The 21,085-nt window shown below is 42.6% G+C and overlaps 1 protein-coding gene and 1 long non-coding RNA gene across 7 annotated transcripts in view; both read right to left on the reverse strand.

Moving 5' to 3' along the window:
• The window catches only part of LOC121202103 (uncharacterized), a 128,102-nt gene extending 114,352 nt beyond the window's left edge, over positions 1 to 13,750 (reverse strand). The window contains exon 1 of the long non-coding RNA XR_008694144.1: positions 13,502 to 13,750. This is a non-coding gene — a long non-coding RNA (uncharacterized LOC121202103). The remainder of the gene's footprint in view (positions 1 to 13,501) is intronic.
• Positions 13,751 to 16,017: 2,267 nt separating this feature from the next.
• znf536 (zinc finger protein 536) overlaps positions 16,018 to 21,085 on the reverse strand; it is a 309,249-nt gene continuing 304,181 nt past the window's right edge. For 5 of the 6 annotated variants that reach the window (XM_055507612.1, XM_055507613.1, XM_055507610.1 and 2 more), the window contains one exon: positions 16,019 to 19,180. In XM_055507612.1, coding sequence (XP_055363587.1) covers positions 18,939 to 19,180 — 242 coding nt within the window. In that variant the 3' untranslated portion in view covers positions 16,019 to 18,938. Of the gene's footprint in view, positions 19,181 to 21,085 lie in introns of all 6 variants that reach the window. The other variant, XM_055507615.1, reaches the window with a different exon arrangement.

The following is a 21,085-nucleotide window of genomic DNA, read 5'->3' on the forward strand; positions in this document are numbered from 1 at the left end:
ATAGCCATGTCTGAGTGGGACGTGTATCTGTCTGTGACGTGATTAAACAGCCACTGAACTTCTCATTTGTCACTTAAGTTTAGCTGTATAACCTATGAGCTGCCTACACAACAAGGATCAAGCTCCTCACCTCACAAATACCTGCGTCCACACATGCACAGACACGCACGGGTCTTAATGTACAGTCCAATTACGGCGCTTTGATGCAAATGACTACTATACCCATGATTTTAGCTCATAAAAGCTGTCACATGAAAATTGTCAATTAGTCGAGAGCTGAAATCGCTGTCAGTTCTCATCATTCCTTGGGCTGTTGTTTCCCACTTTAACTTTAAACATTGTGATATCTGTCAAATCTGATGGTTTCTGTAAATGTAATTATGCCAAACTCAACATTATCATCATTACATAAATCAGGATATAAATGTCCATATGGTTTGCTTCCCATCAGCAACATATGTATGAAGCTCCATATTAGACTCACAACAGAAGTTGTTTGTTTTTTCTGCATTTCAAATAACTGATGAAAAAAAAAGTACATTTAGTAAATTAAGTTTTTAGAATTTATATACTGTATCTGTAAACTGTCTTTCCAGTTTTCATTTATACCTTCTCAAGACCCAGGAACTATTTAGGCCCCTGACTTGCAGCACTAACATTGTAATAGTTAAACACTAGCCAGGATTTTACTTACTTCCTATTTTTATTTATTTACCTACTTTTTAAAAATTATTTAAAATGTAGCAGGGACTTCTACTGAAAATACTGTTCATTGAAAGGTGGTTTAATGAAGCTAAATAATAGTCTAATATAATAATAATTTTGTTCTGTACTTAAACATTTGAGATATTAGGTATAAACTGTCATTATCTAAATTGACTTCACTAATAAGCGCAAACACAAAGTTAAACCAACACACATGCCACGGCTGCTCTCTAATATGATTTATAAGCTGATTCTGACCTGTAGCCACCTGACAGTTGCTTTCATTTTCTTCCATGTACCACCCCCCCATCGCCAAGGTCACTGACGAGCAACCTCTTTGGAAGTTTTTTACAGCATCCTCCGCTTTCGTCCTCTTTCTGTCCCACGTCCCTCCCTCCTCTCTGGCCTGATGGCCCCATGAATCATGCCGTCTTCCCCATCGAACTCTCAGACGCCTCCTTCCCACCACAGCCACCCCAACTTCCCCAATCCTTCTTCATTCCCGCTAACAATTTGGTAATGAAATATTGATTTTTAGTTAGATTCAAATGGATGTTATTAACTTTGCATTGATAAATCGTTCCCCACTCCTTCTTCTCTGCATCTCCCTCTCTCTCTGTTTTGGATAGAGTGCTGGTAGTAACACCTGATTCACAATAAAGCCTGCAGGCCTGATTTGCTACATGACCTACAATGTTCCTTTTGGAGGCCACTGCATTCTTCCCACTATTACACGCACACGCACACACACACTTGCATTTAAAGCATTGAATAGATACTGATTGCTACTGTGGTCAATGACAATGGCTTATCCCTTGCGATACTGAGTGTTGTGAACTCAAATGAAGTGCCCTTTTTAGAGTGCAAGGCACTGCAATGTCCTCAACAGTTCAAGGCCAATATGATATCTCTATCAATGCATCAATTATACTCTGCTGTTAGAATCACTTTAGTTTAAGCTAGAAACAAAGTTTAAGCTAGAAACAAACTAAAAGCAGGATGTGTTCAGGTTAAGAGAACAGAGTTGTCACGGAATCTCTTGACCAAAACCATAGCACATCAGAGTCAACAGAGTTCGCTTCGGGGTTACAATTTGTGCATCTGCTCACTGCTGCACGACTCAGAACTGTGATGTCAGCATCAGGCAGACAGACAGATTACACCAACAGCTGTCATATCATTGTGTATTTCTGATATTAAAGACATTACATAAGGGGTTCCATGATGAAGTTAAAGCATAGTTGTTCATAGTTGTTAGCCAAGAAAAGATCCAGAAAAAGATATTCATCGTACTGTTCTACCATAAAGTTTCTGGACTAAAGGTGCTTTCAGACAATTGTGTTTGAGCATAAACACTAACAGACCAGTCTCCCAAGGCCTTTCAGAACAGCTTCTTTGAATGCATTAAAACATATTTTGGATAGTCCAGCGTCTTTTCTAGATCTATTGCAATATTGTCATGTCCATAATAAATGAAACGAATAAATTAAAATAATTATGTGCGGCCGTTGGGGTATCAGGTGGGTTTTGGTGGTCTCCAGACGGGTGTGTGTGTGTGTGTGTGTGTGTGTGTGTGTGTGTGTGTGTGTGTGTGTGTGTGTGTGTGTGTGTGTGTGCGTATTCTCCAAAGTGACTGACAGCTTTTCTGGGCTTCAGTCTGGCGCCTGACTGAAGGTAATCTCAGTGGCTGTAATTTGTTCCCTTTAGATGTGTTTGTTTTGTCTCCGACAATATTTCTGAAATGGAACTGTCAGATGGGACACACGGTTTGAACATGAATGCTTTCATTCTAACAATGGCCGTGCTTTATATTCAAAAATGTGACTTTGCTAACTCGACTGATACGTTGTCTCTCTTTGTTTTCTGACGTAATTGTTTCACGTTACGATCAAACCTTTTATTTTTTTGTTAGACATTTATACAAAATTGCTTCAGTTTTTATAATGGGGACATTTCAATTAATGTCTTAAGATACTGAAAAAAAACATAAATGTGTCATCTGCATCATCTGCCTGCTCTGCTAGTTGCCACTCCATACTTTCACAGCTTCCTGCACACACACACGGAGCCCCCAATCCCTCTACTGTATTAAATCCAGCTATTTGACACAAGATGGACGTGGTGGACAGGCAGAGCCCAGGGGACACAACTGGGGTTGCATATGAGGTGTCCGTTACTGGGAGGGCCATTTACATTTCTCCCTGCGCGTTTTCACTGACAGCGACACAATTTCCTGTTCCGTCTGGCGAGCTTCTGACTGTGAGCCAGGGACTGAAATGTAATCTCTGGGTCTCACAGAGCGCTGAGCCTCCCTGGAGGATTTCTTCACCAAAACCATGAACTCTATTTGGGTAATCTTTTATTCCAGGGCCCACCGTGTTTTTAGCCTGAAATACAATGGGGCATGTTAAAACAGACTAATATCCTGGATAGGATCACTCCATTGGTCCCAAGCACACGAACCAGAGACAAGCATTCAAATTACAGTCCCTTCTTGTATCAAGTCATATGTGATCATTTTTCCAATACTCGTATACCATTTTAATGTATTTCCAGTCAGATGTTTGACTGAGAGGGTCTGAGAGAGAGAAAGTGAGAGAGAGCGAGAGAGCTATTGTGTGTCTGAGCTGAAATGTATATGGGGAGCGCCGTGTTTGAGGTCATGTTGGTTGATTTCTCAGGAGAAAGGCTCTCTACAGGTTTATAGTAATAAGGAAACGCGGCCTCTCTCTGCTGCCCCTGTGATTTATGTTTAGACAACAGATCACTGTGGCAGACAGCATCACACATTATGACACTGTGCACAAAATGCACTTACTGCTGGGCTCGTTTGTGACAGTGAATGGCACAGTTTAAATAGCTAGGCGCCTCATATATGCTCTTTGCATGTATTACATGCATTTTTATTCATTTGACTGGTCAGCCAGAGCAGACAGTGAACATACTTGGCTAATTGTTCCTGCTGCTGAGCTGGTTTGGTGAAATCCCACAATCTCCCAGGAATTACACCTCTGCTCCAAATCGTTTAGTCTATTTCACGGAACCTTTTTTTTTTTTTTTAATGAATGAATGAGTGTTGAACAGTTTTATATTTTCAGGGATGTGGTTAAAATGATGGTAGACAGATCACGTGTATATCTGTGACACCAGTGTTGACCTGCACACTGCTTTTGTGAGAGGACAGAACACTTCTGTGAGTCGCCAGGTGAAGGTTGTTCCTAAATGCGTGGGTGCAGAGCCTTTTTTGTGACATAAAATCATTTTACAACCATCAAAACACATTAAATACTGTAGACGCAAGCCTTTTATTGGAAATGCAAACACATCACTCCACTTTTTAGAACACCACTGATTATTACTGACTAGTTACTCAGTTTCCAACTGAATGCGTGTTGACTCTCTGCTGGTCAGATGTTTTACATTACTTGTCAGCATATCCTCATGTAACCTAATTGAAGTTGGGCTTTTCCATGCCATGATGCAGAGGATTGTCACTGTTTAATGTTGACCATGTGTGTGTAGTCATGAAACTACAGTGATGTCTTTGAGTTTCTAAGCGAACAGGAAAATATCTGTTCCATTAGAGAGAGAGTGCTATTGTTTACTACAATGGAAAACCAAACCAATTACGACTAACCCAAATTATCTGGTCCCTAGATATCGTACTAGAGGAACGTGGTAAAGTCTGTTCGTGTGGGCAACTTGCTGTATGTACCCCAAGCACCACTGATGTTGCAGTTATTGATATGTCATTATAAATGTTACCTCAGTTATCAATAAAAGCAGCAGGAGGCACCTGAGGAAACTGTAAAACTGCACACCCTGCCACTTCCCTATGCATGGTTTTACAGGAGCGTGACCTTTGTTAGGCCCTGGAACATGTGCGGACGTTCCTTAACTCTCCAAATCAGTGCTATAAGGACATAGAAAATCTAGATAGAGCTACTGTATTAAGTGGGGAGAGTGTCACATGCTACGTGTAGATAACCTTGTGTTATTAGCTCCCTGATGGCCAATCAATACGCCACTTCCTTGCTGCGGAAGATGAACCAAGTCCCTCGCCTAGATAATCATCTCTCTCTGTCTGACACCAAATAATTGGTAGCCTCTCAATCCCAGCTTGGTTGACAAGGGTGTTTTGCATATTAAAAACACTGCGCTAACAGTCTATCATCCTGAAAACAGAGAATAAACACGCATATACATAATATTTTGAGATAATTGAGCTGGGATGCAGCACCACACCCCGTGGAACAAAAATAGCTTGATAAAGAGAAGCTGGGGATGGGCTTTGCTTTAAGTGTTCTGTTGATCATCTCCTTGTAATGCTATGCGCAGTGAGGGAGGGATGGTGTTAATGACAGTGTTGGGAAAAGAGCTGCAGCAGAGAGGAGAGTCCCTGATGGCCATTTCTCTGTGGACCGGAGACATCATCTTCCCACTGAGCGGAAGGTCCCAGGCGGATGGAGCTGACATGGATGATGAGGATGGTGATGATGTTTCAACGAAAAACTCCCTGTCCATCTGTCCACAACCGCACTTCTGCTTCCATCCTCGCTGTTGTGCTCCCACTTTCTCTACTTGCTGTACAGTCTTTTCATTCGTAAGAATCAATCAGTCAAGGCCTATTTTTCTACTGTTGGAGCTGAATTGAGAACTGCTATGCTCGTTTGTGTGGTCTATTAATGCAGTAGGAGCAAAGACTGAATTTAAAAAGCATAAGTCAAAATATTCTAACTTGGACCCTAAAGCCAATGTTTAATTCTGTCGCTCCAAGTCTATGCAGATACGCTGGAGAAGCTGCTCATCTAGCAGCTGCACTTTTCTGCACTCTCATCTCAGCAAGACAAGACCTGTAGGTGGATCAGTCATTCTGACTGACAGAAGCTGCACATAAAGTTGGGACCAGCTCCCCTCAGGTACTGTCTGTACTGTCCAGATCCATTATCGTTGCCTGATCCCTACTGTTGCTAATATACTGTACAGTGGTACTGTATGTGTGTGTAAAAGGTAAATAGCTTCTGATGCTTGCAAACGTTTCCAGTTTATGCTACATGCCGTATTAGTAATATAATGGGAAGTTAATTAAGCTATAAATGTTCCTCTGACTTATCTTGTAAACAAATGCAGATTTCTGCCACATCCAAGGCAATGTCACTGACACTGTACATCCCTGGGTAAAGCAAACAGACGATCCACAAACCAAACCGTGTGCATATTCAATCACAGAGTTTTCAAAGTGAAGGAGTGCAAAGTAACACGACACTGTCGCTGACCTTTTTTGTCTGGACCGGACTTTTTTAAGGTCACTTGGCTGTTCTCTGTGGAATCCGGCGTCGGATGGTGGGGTAAACTTTATATAGCTGATATAGCTGTCAGCTCTGTCTCTGCCTCCCATGGTGGTACTGAGGGTATGTGTGTTTGTGCCAGTCTTACAAGGGCAACATCAAGTCACAATGTGAGTGTCAAAGTGAGAGAAGGGCTGCCCTAATATCAAAACATATGGAGATCACTGCCAGAAGCAGCAGCGCCTGTGCTTTCAGGACGGATGCTAGATGGCGGAGGCTGCGGAAACTGACAGCCAGCCGAGTGCCCACCCACAGGGGCTGGCGTTCCTGGGGCACGGCTGTGGCCAGGCGCCAGGGGACCTCCAGCGAAGCTCCAGATTTGGAAGGGTGTGAGGGAGCGTAGGGAGGTGCTGTCATTGCTGGATCAGTGGAAGAGGTGGACGCTGTGGACCCAGGTTCACCACACAAGCCTCAGGGGATAATTCAAATGGAGCACAGGGGGTGGTTCTGTTAACCTCACCAATACAACACAGAGTGTCACATCAACATCCACATACTTACTGTATGTATACTGTACAACCACTGCTGTGTTTCCTTTCGCTCACCTACAGATTTAAAATTACCAATCAAGATTTTCTCAACCTTTTACTTGGTTAGACAAATCACTAAGTGTAAAGTTCAACCTGAGCATTCAAACAAACTGCTAACAACCTTTTGTCTGATGAATAAGATTTAGAAAAAGATGTGCTTATTTTCACATAGGATTGAACATTTTACCAGTATGAGAACATCTGGTATTTCTGTTACCACAGATTAGCTCCTAATTCTCCCTTTAACATCAAATGAAACAAGGCAGTCTGATGGAAATCATCATTTTTAGCAAAACAGCCGTAATGTGTAAAAAATTGTCATGTGAATATTGTCAATTAGTTCAGAGTTGGTAAAGCTGTCAGGTCCAATCACTCTTTGAATGTTGTTTATACTCCATTTCCACGCAGAGTGTGATAATTCCTGTCAAGTTTGATTGTTTCTGGGCAAGAGTAATTACGCCGAGCTTAGTGGAATCTCTTATTAAATAAATATCCATATGCTGTGCCTCCCACCAGCTTTAAGAAATGGGACAAAGATAAATGTTGAAAATAAGTGTGATACTGAAAAAAGATTAAAAGCAGAACTTTCTATTAGCTGTTCAGTATCGCACCAAGGCATTAAATGCTGCTGTTATTATCACTTCTGTCTAACGGCAAAGGATGAAATGACGTTGTGAAGGGGCTGAGATGCTCCACTGGGGTCATCATGCACAGCGGTTCAGAGTGTCTTCCAGCTCAATACTGTGGTTTTACAGCTTGCAGATTTATCGCTGGGGTCCAGCTCTGATTAATTGAAGCCAAGAAACCTTAAAGATCTGCAAATAGGATCTGTATAACAGTGAACTCAAGTCCAGCCAGTGGTTACTGTGGTAATATACTGTAATGTGTGTCTGAAAATGTTTCAAAAAAGCAAGATCTCCCAAAGATTAGAATAAACAAAACTATTATTCCTGTGTCATTGATTGGTGAGCATTTACTTTTTGTCTTCATTTTGAAAAAGAAAAAGAGTTTGTGGATATTCACTGTCCCTGAGAGGATGAGCTTTAATGTTGCAGGACTGACCCTGACCTCTGTTTTGATGGATCAACTGATGACCACACTTTTACTACACACTCGGGAGTTGTGCTCATGTTACAGCTTTGTAAAAAGTCTGCTGACATGTCTGGAATCTTCTAGAACACGCAGAAACCATCTTGTATTTTGCATTCACAAAAGGAACTGCATGCTAATAATGTGCAAGTCAAATATAACACATTTTAAAATAGCTCAGCGGACGTATAATCGTGACAACAACCCATTTCTGACATAAGACTGGATTTTAACAGGTGTGCATCCTTAGAAACAGATCCCTTAACATGACAAGCCGTAAACACTTTCTGGTTCACACAAAGATCCGGACCGTGGATGGGTCCACAACTAGTCGTGTGCGCGTGTGTGTGTGCGTGTGCGTGCATGAGTGGGTCCATGTCCACTTCATGTTAGGCGGATATTGACAGCGTACGAGCAGAGTGTGGATTATCCAGCTCGGGTGATGCCGTCAGGTGGGAGTCACCGCGCTAAGGAGTGATGAGACAATCAGACGGGGCAGAGAAGGCATATGTCAGGGGCAGGAGACGATGACAATGGGCTGTCTGTCTCAGCTAACATGGACACTGCACTGCATCAGGATCAGATTAGGTGCAGCACCACCAAAAAATATTGCACAGAGAAGCACAGAACACTCGTTTATACAGTCATCATGTCTTGTGTCCTGTCTTTTGCAATATTTGTTCCCACTAAATACAAAGCACATATTGCACATATTGTATAATCCATTATAATCCATCATCGGTGATCAACATCATAATTGCACCAATGACAATATTACAAACCACACAACCACATATTAATGACTGGATATAGAAATTCTTATATATGTGGTAATATTTTGCACAATGAGGCTCCTTCTTGACTTTACTGTGTTCTATAGAACCATTTGTCCTTTCATTTATTTATTTAGAGCTTCTCTTCCGCTGGTGTAAAATAAGCCAACATAAGCATGTTTCATTATTTGCACAATCTTTAATTATGCATCAGGCTGTGGTGTGCACATTAAAGAAGATACAACTAAAATGCTCATTAAATTTGCATAAGCGACAACATTTAAAATGAGTACAAATACACAGGAAGAGGTCTATTTACCACCCCACAGATGAAAGGGCAGGGGATATTAAGAGGTGGAGCCGCATCTGAATTCACAGAGAAGCCCCTAATCTTACTCAATAGTCCTTTGCGAACTAATTGACTTTTAATTAATCCCCTTGATATTTGGACAAGCACAGACCTTAGCAATAGGTTTTCTGTGCTTAACACCTGCACTGTGAATAGGGGTGATTCTTGTACACTGGTGTATAAAACAGTTTTACTAACCTAAATATACTGTGTCAATTAAAGCTGCACGATATGAAAAAGGGAAGCTAATTTAAAATATCACTTAAATTATATATAGGCCACCAGTGGTGGACAAAATGGCCAGGTAGAGAAGCAAAGTGGTAATATTCAAAGCAGGTTAAGCTTAACAGAAGAAATGTAAGGCTTTCCCTTTATAGTTGTGGAAACCTGGTTTGGACATTATAGCAGATTCAAACTAATCATGTGATTCAACTTAATTTATTCTGCCTCCATTTACTCTCACTTTTACCATGTTTGCAATACTGTACATCATAGTTGTTATGCTAATAATATGAAGAAAGAAAAAGCCTGTTTGCATCAGTCTGCGCATGTATGTAGACGTGCATCTGCTTTATATGCCCAGTATAAAAACCCCAGGGTAAAACACTGCAGGCAGTGTGTGGTGAGTTTACTGTGCGTAATGAAGGATGAATGCTGATCATAGAGTGATCAAGGGCAGAGAGAGAGAGAGAGAGAGAGAGAGAGAGAGAGAATGTGAAGGAGAAAGAGAGGATAAGAGTGCAACAGACAGAAAAAGAGATAAAGTGGAGTGATGGACACGTCTCATCCTCTCTCTGACAGTTTTATCAATAGCCTCAGGACACAGAAACAAGCGCATGTACACACAGGCATATACCCACACACACACACACATACACAAATACGCACATCTCCTGTGTGACTGACAGCTAGCAGGTGCCAGGTGAATGAAGTTGTCAGGCTGGCTGCTGATCAGCTGTGCGTCACCGTAACAACAGCTGAAGGCTCAGCTTGATGCGTCACTGGCATTTGAAGGCGATACCTTGTTTTGCCATATAGCTTAGCGGATGCGTGCGTGTGTGTGTGTGTGTGTGTGTGTGAGTGTAGGAGACGTCTACATTAAATAGGCGGAGGCCACAGTGTGAGGCTGTGTTTGCTTGTTCTCTAGAGTATCGTGAACACAACAAACAGGTTGAAGCACGTTTCAGAATTCAACGGGTTCAGCATGTGGCCTGTGACGAAGCGCTGACGGGTCCAGATTTGATCCCGCCTCTCATCCAATGACAGCTGAGCTCCACCACCCCCACGACTTATTAAAGGCATCTAGGAGAATGGGTGCTCAAAAAATTTGGTGTTACAAACAGAACCCTTGGTACGTGTCTCAGCTTCTTGATAGCATAAATTGGCCCTTGATATTTGATCCACTGTAGCTAACTTTCAAATAACCCATTCAATGCCTGATTTTGACTGAAGTGGTCATCAAAGATCAAGGATTCTGAACCTTTAATGGCTCTTTCCTTTAATTCATCTAAGTCCTTCTTCATGTCCTATCTTTCCTGTCCATCATCTGGCCTATTCTTCAGAATGGAGTGAATAGGATGGCTCGAGGAGATCAAAAGTAGAATTAAAACCAAAAACCATGTAAAAAGATCCACCTACTGCTTTTCTTACCCCCTCACCTCATCCTTCCTTCCCTGTTCCTCCCCATCCCTCCCAGACCCTCCTTCCTAAGTGGGCTTTGAAGAGTTAACACTGAAACGCAATATCCCACTGTGCGTTGCCTCCAGATATCTATTAAGAAAAGCACAGGCAGCGCTCTCTGTCACAGCTTAGACACCAGATGTTGCTTACATCTCCAGTCATTGCAGATGTAATGGGCCTGAATGCTGCAGTTTGTGACGTTACTGGCATCCATCCTGTGCACTGCAGCTCCAGAGGAAAAACAAGTGAGGAAATGAGAGACACGGCATAGGAGAGAGAGAGAGAGAGATGTGTAATTATCCTCTATTACCACCAACTCTTTTATTTTCCCAGCAGCAGAAGAAAATCTCATGAAGAAAACACAGCTGTCAAAGTAAAGATGGGCGTCCAGTTTCAGAGACTTGAGTGAAGATTCTTAAGAATGTGGCACCAGACCTGTGTGTGTGTGTGTGTGTGTGTGTGTGTGTGTGTGTGTGTGTGTGTGTGTGTGTGTGTGTGTGTGTGTGTGTTTAGGCAACAAAATGTGATTAACATTAGGGAGCCCGCCTCCCCATTTCAAGAACAGCATTAATGCACACAATCCACAAACCAGCAAAATAAGGGAACTGGAGCTGGAGGAAGCAGCGCCCCGACACCCCAACGTCTGCAGTAATGCTTATTTAGGCTGTTTTGTTGTTTGACCTATAGAAGCTTATTTGTGCCCTGCTTTATTTTCCATATTGGAAACACTGCAGTGTTTGTTTTTGAGGGCTATTAGTAAATGCCACCGATGCCACTTCATGGCTCGCAGGCTGTGGATAGAAGAGTCATTTCATGAGATAGGGTTGAAATTTTGATGTTTTGTTTCTTGCAATACTTGCTCAATCACTCGGTGCACTGTTCTCTATTTATATGACAAACATTTGTAACTAAAAGGCATAAATGAGTATAGATGCTAAGCCCAAAGCAGCAGCACTTTATACCCCAAGGTATTAGCCAACTGTTTGTCATGCACAAGCGTAGCCGCAGCAGACAACAGATAAATCTCTTCATCCACGTTGCTGTTATTCGTCGTTCCGCTTCACATTTGATCTTGGAGGATGTGGTCACAGACAATCAAAATCATAATTATGGATACGGCGCAGCCAGGGGGACGTTTAAAAAATGGTGCCGGGGTGACCAGCGCTCATCTATTTATTTTTATAGGGGTCTCGGCGCAAGTAACAAACTTGATTTATTTCCCTTTGCTTTTAAGGGTGCAAGACCCAGACATTCAGATATGAAGTGGAACGCTGCTAAGAATTTCAAATGCACTTTTAATACATCCCCTCTCATATTGACATTTAGGTGGGAATCCGTCTTTTTTATTTCTGTCATTTCTAGCACTACACCACTAGTATATTTGTGCGTGTGTGTGTGCACGAGTCAGTGTGTGTGGTAACATTTATTTCCCCTCATCGTCTGTTCAGAGTGAGAGGTGCAGGGGTGGGGGTGTAATGGTAATCATTTTTTTGTGACTGCGCCCAGGGTCTGAAGTGGCTGTTGCAGAGGACTTTTAGATTGATCTCACAGCACACATGCTTATACGCACACACACACATACACACACACACACACACACAAGCCCTGAAGAAGATATGCTATATGGATTGCATCTCTCCCCCCTCCGCTCGCCCTCCCTCCATGCTGCCATTTGATTAATGATCCAAATATGTGAGTAAAAACATCAAAACAAGTCATCAAAAACAGGGGGTTCCGCAGACGAAAGAGCTTAAGGATGAAACTACAGACTAACGAGTGGAACGTTTTTATGTTCTTATAGCAAATATTACTTTAAAAGAAATCCATCTGTGATTAACTTATTTGTTTCTTGGCTGTGGATGTGTAGCGATTATGAGTCGCCCCTTCAATGCAGATAACATGGATTCTAAAAAGATGCTTCAGAATTTTGCTAAATTTGAAGTACACTGTTGAACGCTTACAGTATGTATACGTGTATGTACACGTATGCTACGGTATTGAATGGGTGTGACTTTATGGTGAGTCTATGCACATCTGTATTCGAATGGGGGCACCCTACTGAGCTGTGTGGATGCACAGTAGTTCACAGTAGTGCCGCCTATCAGTCCCCGTTCTAACCACAGTGGCCCACTAATTGACATTTTCATTAACAGCAAATTTATGTTCGTATTTCTGTCTACGATAATGACCATTTCCCAAGCAGTTCTATGTGCCCTGCTAATGGACATGGAATAAAGGTGGAAACTTGTTTAATTACAAGTGAGAAAAAAAAGCTGCTTGACTCAGAGTCGCCAATAAGAAGGAGCTGCAGAGCGGTACTTTGGACCATCTGGATGATACGGATGATTGAGCTACATCAAAACATTGATATGACTGCGAAAAGGATATGTGACACACAACTGAACTTCCCCCTTAGGGGGGTATGTGTTAGTTTCAGGGGGCCTGAGAGCACTGTATAGACTGTATAGATAATAAAAGTCCCCTGTTATAAATTTGTATAATGTCTGAGATGTGTTTGAAGGACACAAAGCAAAAGTGTGTTGTTACTGTATACACAACACATACACCTATCACAATGTGTCGTCGTCCGCATGTGGCCCAGTAATGACATGAAGTTATGTGCAGGTAACTGCTGGAACCGATCCCTTCTCAAACTCAGCCAAGATGCAAACCCAGCACTCAAAGCGCCCTCAAAGTGGTGTCATGTCTTGCTTTGAAAGCAAAGACAAAAGACTGAAGCTGTGTTTGCAACATCCAAGCTCCATGAAATAGCAGCAATTCAGTTTGAGTCAAGTTTATCTTGTTTGGGCAGGAACGCTAGAGCCGTATAAATGTATAAGAATATTCAAAGAGAGGATTTCTTTTTACAAACTACCTAGTCCTACGTCCATTTTAAACCTAAGTGAATGATGGATAACGGTTTAAACACTTGTTGAACAACCCTATAAACCATTTCCAGCAACAACAATCACAGCGCAGTCCCCAAAAACTCAAACCCCATGAATCCCAAAACTTTCCATCACTTACGTTTGACGTCTGAACCCCATACATCGTCCATTCACGTTGTGTTTGGTGTCATTCTGTCCGTTATGGTCCAGGGAATATAATCCAGTAAACCGTTTCGGTCCAAAAGACACGGTACATCCACAATGGTCCGAAAACTGCAAGTTTTCTGCTCCAACTCCTGAGCGAAAATGTTTTTCTCCTCTTCTATGAGCCATAACTCGCTACAGCGGAAACTGAAACTAATACGGAAAATTCAAGATGGACGTCATGTCCTTTACGCTTCGTTTGAGCTCGAGAAAGCCGGAAAAGGCCGAAGTATGAGGTTGCATTAGTTAGCAGGAGCCAATCAGGGTCATCCCCCTGAAAACTCCGCCCCCCTACTTGTCTTACTTTCATCGTGTTAACCCCGTAAGTGCCGTGCTAAAACAGAGAAGGCTGCCCTGTAAGACAGCAAAAGAAGAAGAAATTTGTCCCTTATATTGTTTTTGAACGCTATTTATTTATTTATTTATTTATTTATATAGAAATGCATTTGGCCTCATTCATTTGATCCCTTTTGTTCTTAAGCCTATTCCACCATACGGTGATATTCACTTGTATTTATAAGGGAAAAATCTAGACGAGATGAGAACATTATTTCTTTCTCTGTTCTGTTCTGTTCTATTTTATAGTGTATAACTATTAACCATTTAGATCTACAGTGAATCTGACAGCTGTGGTGAGTGTTGCCTTTCCAAAGAGCCCAACCATTTACATATACTCCAAAGGGTGAAATAACAGCTTTTATTTGAATTTGTGTAGACGCTCAGATGCAAATGTCCACTGATTAACATAGATTGAGTCTGGACATGATCAAGCACTCACACATACTGTATACAGTAACAACCAAACAAAATCTAGTATGCGAGTTTTACGGCTGAGATCAGCTGCTGAAATCCTGTGACCCTTAACTAGGTGAGGTGTTAAGATAATGCATGGATGGATGGATGGATGGATGGATGGATGGATGGATGGATGAATGGTAAATGACTGAACTTACCTAATGTCAGGCCACAATGAAAATATCTTGAGAAGTGTTAGTGAATGTTATGTGGTTTCCAATATGTGGTTTCCATTGTCATTTGTTAAGGTGATTTCACTGCAGGATTGTTTTTGCTTGTCTCAGTTCAAATGAGAAAACAGATAATGGAAATTAGTCCGGTTCTAGGGACAAGGAAAACCTTGCCACTTGACAGCCTTTATTGCTGTCAAGTGGCAGCATCAGAGCATCAGCTAGTCTGACACATTCATTTCACTTTGTAAGAATGGCTGGTTTCATGCAAACCACCTTGCACATGTAGCCACAATTATCCATACATTAATAAAACCTGACTGGTTATTACTGGGAAAAAGAAGAGAGAGGCAGATGCAGGGAGAGCTGATGTGTAGGGTTGTACAATGAACAATCTCCAGATAATTAACAGGAAGATAAACAAAACATAAATTTGGATATTGCATTTATTTGGACGACCACTCAAAAATGTGTGAACCACGTTATTTTAATTAAAAGATAAATCTATGTGACATGCTGCTTCCCAGTTAATTATTCAGTGCTGTACAATAAAAACAAAATCCATTAAATATGCCACGCTCTCTATTTCTCCATTAACAGTAAAAAGCGCTCATCCTGGGGACAACATTTCAAATTCTGCTGCCAGTTTGGTGTTTTTGTTTTTTTTTTCTCCTTGCATTACAGTTTTTTTTTCAACCATTTTCCCCACTTTATGTTGCTTCTCGGATCTTAGTACTGTAAATGATGTGGCCATTCACTACTTTTGAAATTTATAAAAGTTATTGTAAATTCCAAACTTTACACACTGGAGATTGATGGAATAAATTAATATCTGTACATTACACTAAGTAATACATTTAATGTTTTACATACCTCTGGGATGACAGGGATGCAACAAAATAAAAGATAACCAAACTTTTAAAATCTGATTACAATGTAGGAAAATGATGATATGCATCTTCATAGGTATTACTTACTATATGCAGCTTGTTAGTTAATTACTATAGTTAAAAGTTAATCTGGGTATAAAATATTTTCATTTTATTCACAAAATTAGCTGGTGGTCGAAATGATGCGGATAAACATATTTTCCTTTTTGCCTTTTTTTATTTGTGCACTAAAAGTTAACGTGGGCTGAAAAGACAATATTATTCGATAGTAGAGTGTTAGAGTTAAAATGTTAAAAGAATAAGAACAGAAACGTATACACTTGTGAAAAATATCCAAAATATAAGTGAAATAATGAGAGTCATACTGAGACATGGCCTGTTGCTGGACCCCTCTCAAGTGAGAAGGTTGGAGTTGCAATGTACTGCTCATAGTCGTCTCAGTGGCTCCTTCGATTGCTTTCAGACATATTAAAGATCACTCTGATGTGAAGGAAATGTATTAGTACGTACTGTCAGCAGTCATTTCACCGTCTTAATGGTTCATTTTCTTCTTCAGTGGGGTGACTGAATGATGTAAAGGGATCCAGACACAGAGACAGTGTTTTCCCAGAGGTAGAGGTTTTATTGCAGAAAGAACACCAGGTAAATCTTACCGTTTCGAAGTACACGACAATGACTAGAATCCAGAAAGAGCAACCAGTCAAACGTTTGATGAACCCTTTTAATGAAAGACAACCAGGCCAATATTGACCAATGTTTTTTATTATTCTAAATACAGTGTGTGATCACACATTAAAGAAGCTCACAGATTGCAACAAAACCCCTCTCCTCACTTTTTCCACTGGTCATGGGCATCATTTTCATAGAAAAAGGGGCTGTGGACAGGGTTTGGGCAGGGATCGCATACCACTACAAACTAACTCAAATCCACGGGCAGCGCGACTGTCTTTTTCTTCTTTTTTCTAGCTCCAGTGATTATACTTGAGCAAACTTGTGTGTGCTATTGTACTTTCAAAAAGAAGCTCAGTGTGGATCACGCAGCACGGGCGCGATGGAGTGGATTATTTTGGGCTTACGGCAGGGGGAGAAACCGCAATTCATTCTCAGGGGTGGACAAAGAGTACAAGTCGCGGAGGAATAAGAACAAACGGCGTTCTCCCAGTGTCGAAGCAAACAAAAGAATTATTGCCTCATCTGAACGAAGTCATGAAAACATTCGGATGTGCTGCTTAGTGCGAAAACGATGGAATGTGTGATTTTAAAGCAGTTCTTTACAGCAATATTCAGTTACATGTTCAGCGAGCACACGCAAACACACACGCACACACGCACACACACACACACACACACACACACACGCACACACGCACACACACGCATACATGTATGTACTGTATGTACAAACACAAGTGTGAAATCAAGCTACAGCCACAAAGAACACAGCAGTGCATTGAAACCTGGAGCTTATTCTACATTAGTTTATGTGGATTTCACAGGGGAAGGACTTACAGGGACCGACCCCACCTACATTTACTGTATAAGGCTCGTTGGCTACTGTGGAAAAGAACAAAATACAGTATTTTATGTCACACAATAAGACTACAGCTAAATGCTGAATTCTGACCTTGACCTACAATACGACCCTCAGTTGCGTCCTTGACTTACTCTGTCCTCTGCACTTCCGTGTGTCCTTCTTGGCTCTATTGTTGCCCCTCTTCATCCCCCCTCATGTGTGCAGGACCACTGCGTGTGAGGTGTGAGACTGAACTCCTTCAGGTGAAGACGTGGCACTGAGGCCCGGGGGCTCTGAGAGTTTATCCCTGCCACCACTCACTGCATGCGTGGGAGGATATTGACTTTCTCAAAGTCCGAATGATTTCGGACTTTGAGAAAGTTTCGGACCCCCCCCCCCATTTGAACAATCTCGCTCGGTTTAATAAGATATGTTACATTTCTCTCCCACAGGAATAGAACCCATGAATAAAACCACTACTTATACTGTAGATGTAAGACAGACACTGTCTTATTTGAAAGGATAAAAACAAAGCATATTATAATTAGAGACATAAAGCAAGGTAAAAGGAACGCTTATCTATTTTTCTCCCACCCTATGTTGCCTCTTTACAAGAGCTTATCAAAGGAGGAGATTAATCCTGCTTTTTGTCTGATTTAACGCCAAAGTTCCTCGGTCACACTGTTCGAGTGATGAATTCTTCCAGGAGGATGTTCCGCTCTGTTTTATTTGTACAGAATACAGCTGGTTCTGTCTGATCTCCCCTTTCTCGGTCGCCTGTTGAAAAATCCCCCTCATCGCGGCGCGGGTCCTAGTCAAGGAGTCGATCTGTCATCCATCACCGTGAAGCACGGGGCTAAAACAGCTGAAACTCCCCATCAGTCTCTTATGTGGAGCCTGCGAGGTGACCTCCAGACACTGAATTGCCAAAACCGGAGCAGAACAAGCTTCAACGCTGGCTAATGGATGCTTTAAATATGCCACTGATTGATTTACGTAGAATTTTTTCAGCCCGTTCTCCACCACTTTTCGCTTATGTTAGAACCAGCCAAAGTGCAGGCGAGGAAGCGGGCGATAAGGAGGCGACCTCAGGTTCACCGGTCAGCTGATGGGACTCGACTTGACCCCCCGGCGTAGGGTCCAGAGTCGGGTTACCGCCGTAGGGGCCTAAGTGTGTGTCTACGGCGTGTGTGTCTACGGCGTGTGTGTCTACGGCGTGTGTGTCTACGGCGTGTGTGTCTACGGCGTGTGTGTCTACGGCGTGTGTGTGTCTGCGACATCTCTGAATTGATTTCCTCTACGATGACAGCTCCAGTCAGGCTGGCACCAGGGCTTCCACTCGCCCCCCCCCCAACCTCCTCTTTTTCTTTTCCCAACACAAACACACATTCCACCGTCGCCGCCAATGACCCTGTAACGTAGACGCACACTCACGCTGCCCATCACTGGCACTGGGAAGATGGCAGCCGACGGTGTTATGTTCTAGGGTGGCGGCCGTGGCCATGTTGTGTTCAGAGTCTCCTCAGAATCATCTACACGGTTCTGCTCAGTCGTTTACGTGGATCATTTTTCTGGTAAAAGCATTATTTTTGGAGAAACATCTCGCTAATGATTTTTGATTATCTCATCTGGCCTCGCTCTTGCTTTATAGCCGCCTGCCTCCATGATTACCCTGAAAACCTCAGTTTCATTAAGCCTCCATTCATACTCATGACCTACTGTGCTCAATAAAAAAAACAAGATTAATTGCTGAACAAGGAATATATAGATTATGAGGTTTTGTCAAGTATCTAAAGACTATTAATACCACACATGGAGAATGCTTCCTTTGTGTTTAGATTTTAGGAAGTGTGGTCTATCCACATCGTCTTGTCTAATTGACAGTTTCAGCACAATTGTGTTTAACAGTTATCCTTCATCAGAGGACAAGCGTCTAATTTCGCAAATCGATACCATTTCAGAGAAAACTCTCGTTCCCATTATCCTGCCTTGCTCACGGAGGCTTTAGTCTTGGTGACAAGACGCAGCCTCCCCTGCGAACGACCCAAATTTGCTCGAATGAATCGTCGCGATGTCGTCGGCGCCGTTCCCCGGGGCCTCGGACTCCGGGCGGGAGCGTTTGAAGCGGCGGTCCGGGTAGCGGCTGTTGTCGAAGGGCATGCGGTGCACGCACAGCACGTGGGTCTTCAGGTTGCCCTTCTGGGAGGCGCTGTAAGGGCAGTAGCTGCACCTGAACGGCCTCCGGCCTGGAGGAGGGAACAGAAGGAGGAAATAACGTTATCGTATTAATCTGTGCTCAATGAAGGGACATACGAGGATATGAGGGGTTTTATTCCCACACAGAGGCTCCTATGACAAACTGTGGTACTGGTTTGTAACATAAGAACACCTGACATGCACTGATGCACTGTAGCAGGACAAGAACATCAGGCAGCTTCACACAAGCGTATTGATCGTGACTCAGCAGCTGTTTAGTTTGTATATAAACCAAAACTTTCAGGTGTTGGAAGCAATATTCTTTGCTTTGCCTTCGAAATCCCCACAGAGAAATGCAGTTAATGTCTGATCAGATCTGCAGCACGGCGACGTCTCAGACTAACTTTCCAGAGTTGTTGGAGATCTTGGGTGTTTTTCTTTGGGGAACAACAAGGACAGGGCCTATAAAATAATCTATATTAATATAGAATTCATTCTAAACTCACATGACAGGACATCACATCGGTCGGCTGACTGAAGGTACGCATTATTTTACACTCGCACACGATGCAGTCTCATAAAAGTGTTTTAACAAAGTAAAGGATTAGAGTGAGAGACACAGGCCGAGATAAAAAGGGTAAAGTTGAGGACAAAGAGGGAAGAAGGAAAGTGATTCTCTCCTCTGCGCCGCCAGAGCTTTTTTTATTGATACAAATACCTCCTCAAAACATTACCCGACCCTTAATAACTCCCCTCACTTTGCGCCGCAGACGGCGTCTACAAATTCATCCGATCCCCAACTTTCGCAGCTCCCCGAGTCGAGATGCATCTTCTGAAGAGCGCGCATGCATCCAGTCCCCTGAACACAATAGCCGAGCGGGAGCGCGGCGCGGTATTTTTCTCTATCTCCCCCCGTCGCCACAGCTCCGGCACAAAATGTTCTCCCTAGATTGAATCTGATCATCACTGCAGCAAACACAATGGCCCTTAATAGCACCAGCCGTTTGTTTGAGGGATGCCGATTACACCGCCATCATAACCCACTTCACTTAGCTCACTCACTCACAGACAGACGGAGAGGACAAAATGGAGAGAGAGAGAGAGAGAGAGGGAGGGCGAGGGAGGGAGGGGCCCAACAAAGAGAGAGTTTCAGCCTCCTGTAGCACTTATTAATAACAATACATTTGCAGTTACCCTGGCTTTTTTTTTCTTCCTCCTTTCTGTTATTCAATTTGAGATGCTCTAAATAAAATTACATATGGGGTTTAAAAGAGGTGCGGGGAAAGGTGCAGGGAATATAAATAGGCAAAAGGTCCAGGAATTAAAGAGGAGACTATCTATTTGAAGCACTCACTGGCATACACATGGGGCTAGCGTGAGTGAGTGAGTGCACAGTGTACTTACACGGACACGTGTGTGCTAGACACACACGCACACACACACACACACACACACACACACACACACACACACACACACACACACACACTACGGCCTGTTGCGAGGACGCGATGGAAGAAGCAGCTACTCTGTGTTTGGCGATCTGACACCGGCTTTGCAGCCTCCCTGGCTTCCTGATATTACATTGTTTGCTCCTGAGCCAGACAAAGGGGATTGCTACAAGTTTGGAGGCTTTGGATGTTCCAGTTGTCTGAATTTCCAGATAAGCCAGTCGGCAGCACACAATAAAGGGCCTCTTTTATTCGTGCGCAGTTTAATTTCACACTCTCTTACATTACGTTAAGTCCGAGAGGCAGAATATCTCATCCCATTTTACACTTAGAGAGAGCGAGTTGTGCCCCCACAACAACTCCCTCTTCCTCTGTGCTTACTTACTGTTTGTCTCCGTGGACTTTCAAAATAAATACAAATCAAGCTTGTTTTTATCTCCAGGGAGATGTTGAGATAAAAAAAGGAGAAACGGATTGTAGTTTGAATTGCAAGGCTTGAAAAAG

This window comes from Betta splendens, chromosome 3 (genome assembly GCF_900634795.4).
Source record: "Betta splendens chromosome 3, fBetSpl5.4, whole genome shotgun sequence".
Classification (NCBI taxonomy): Eukaryota; Metazoa; Chordata; class Actinopteri; order Anabantiformes; family Osphronemidae; genus Betta; species Betta splendens.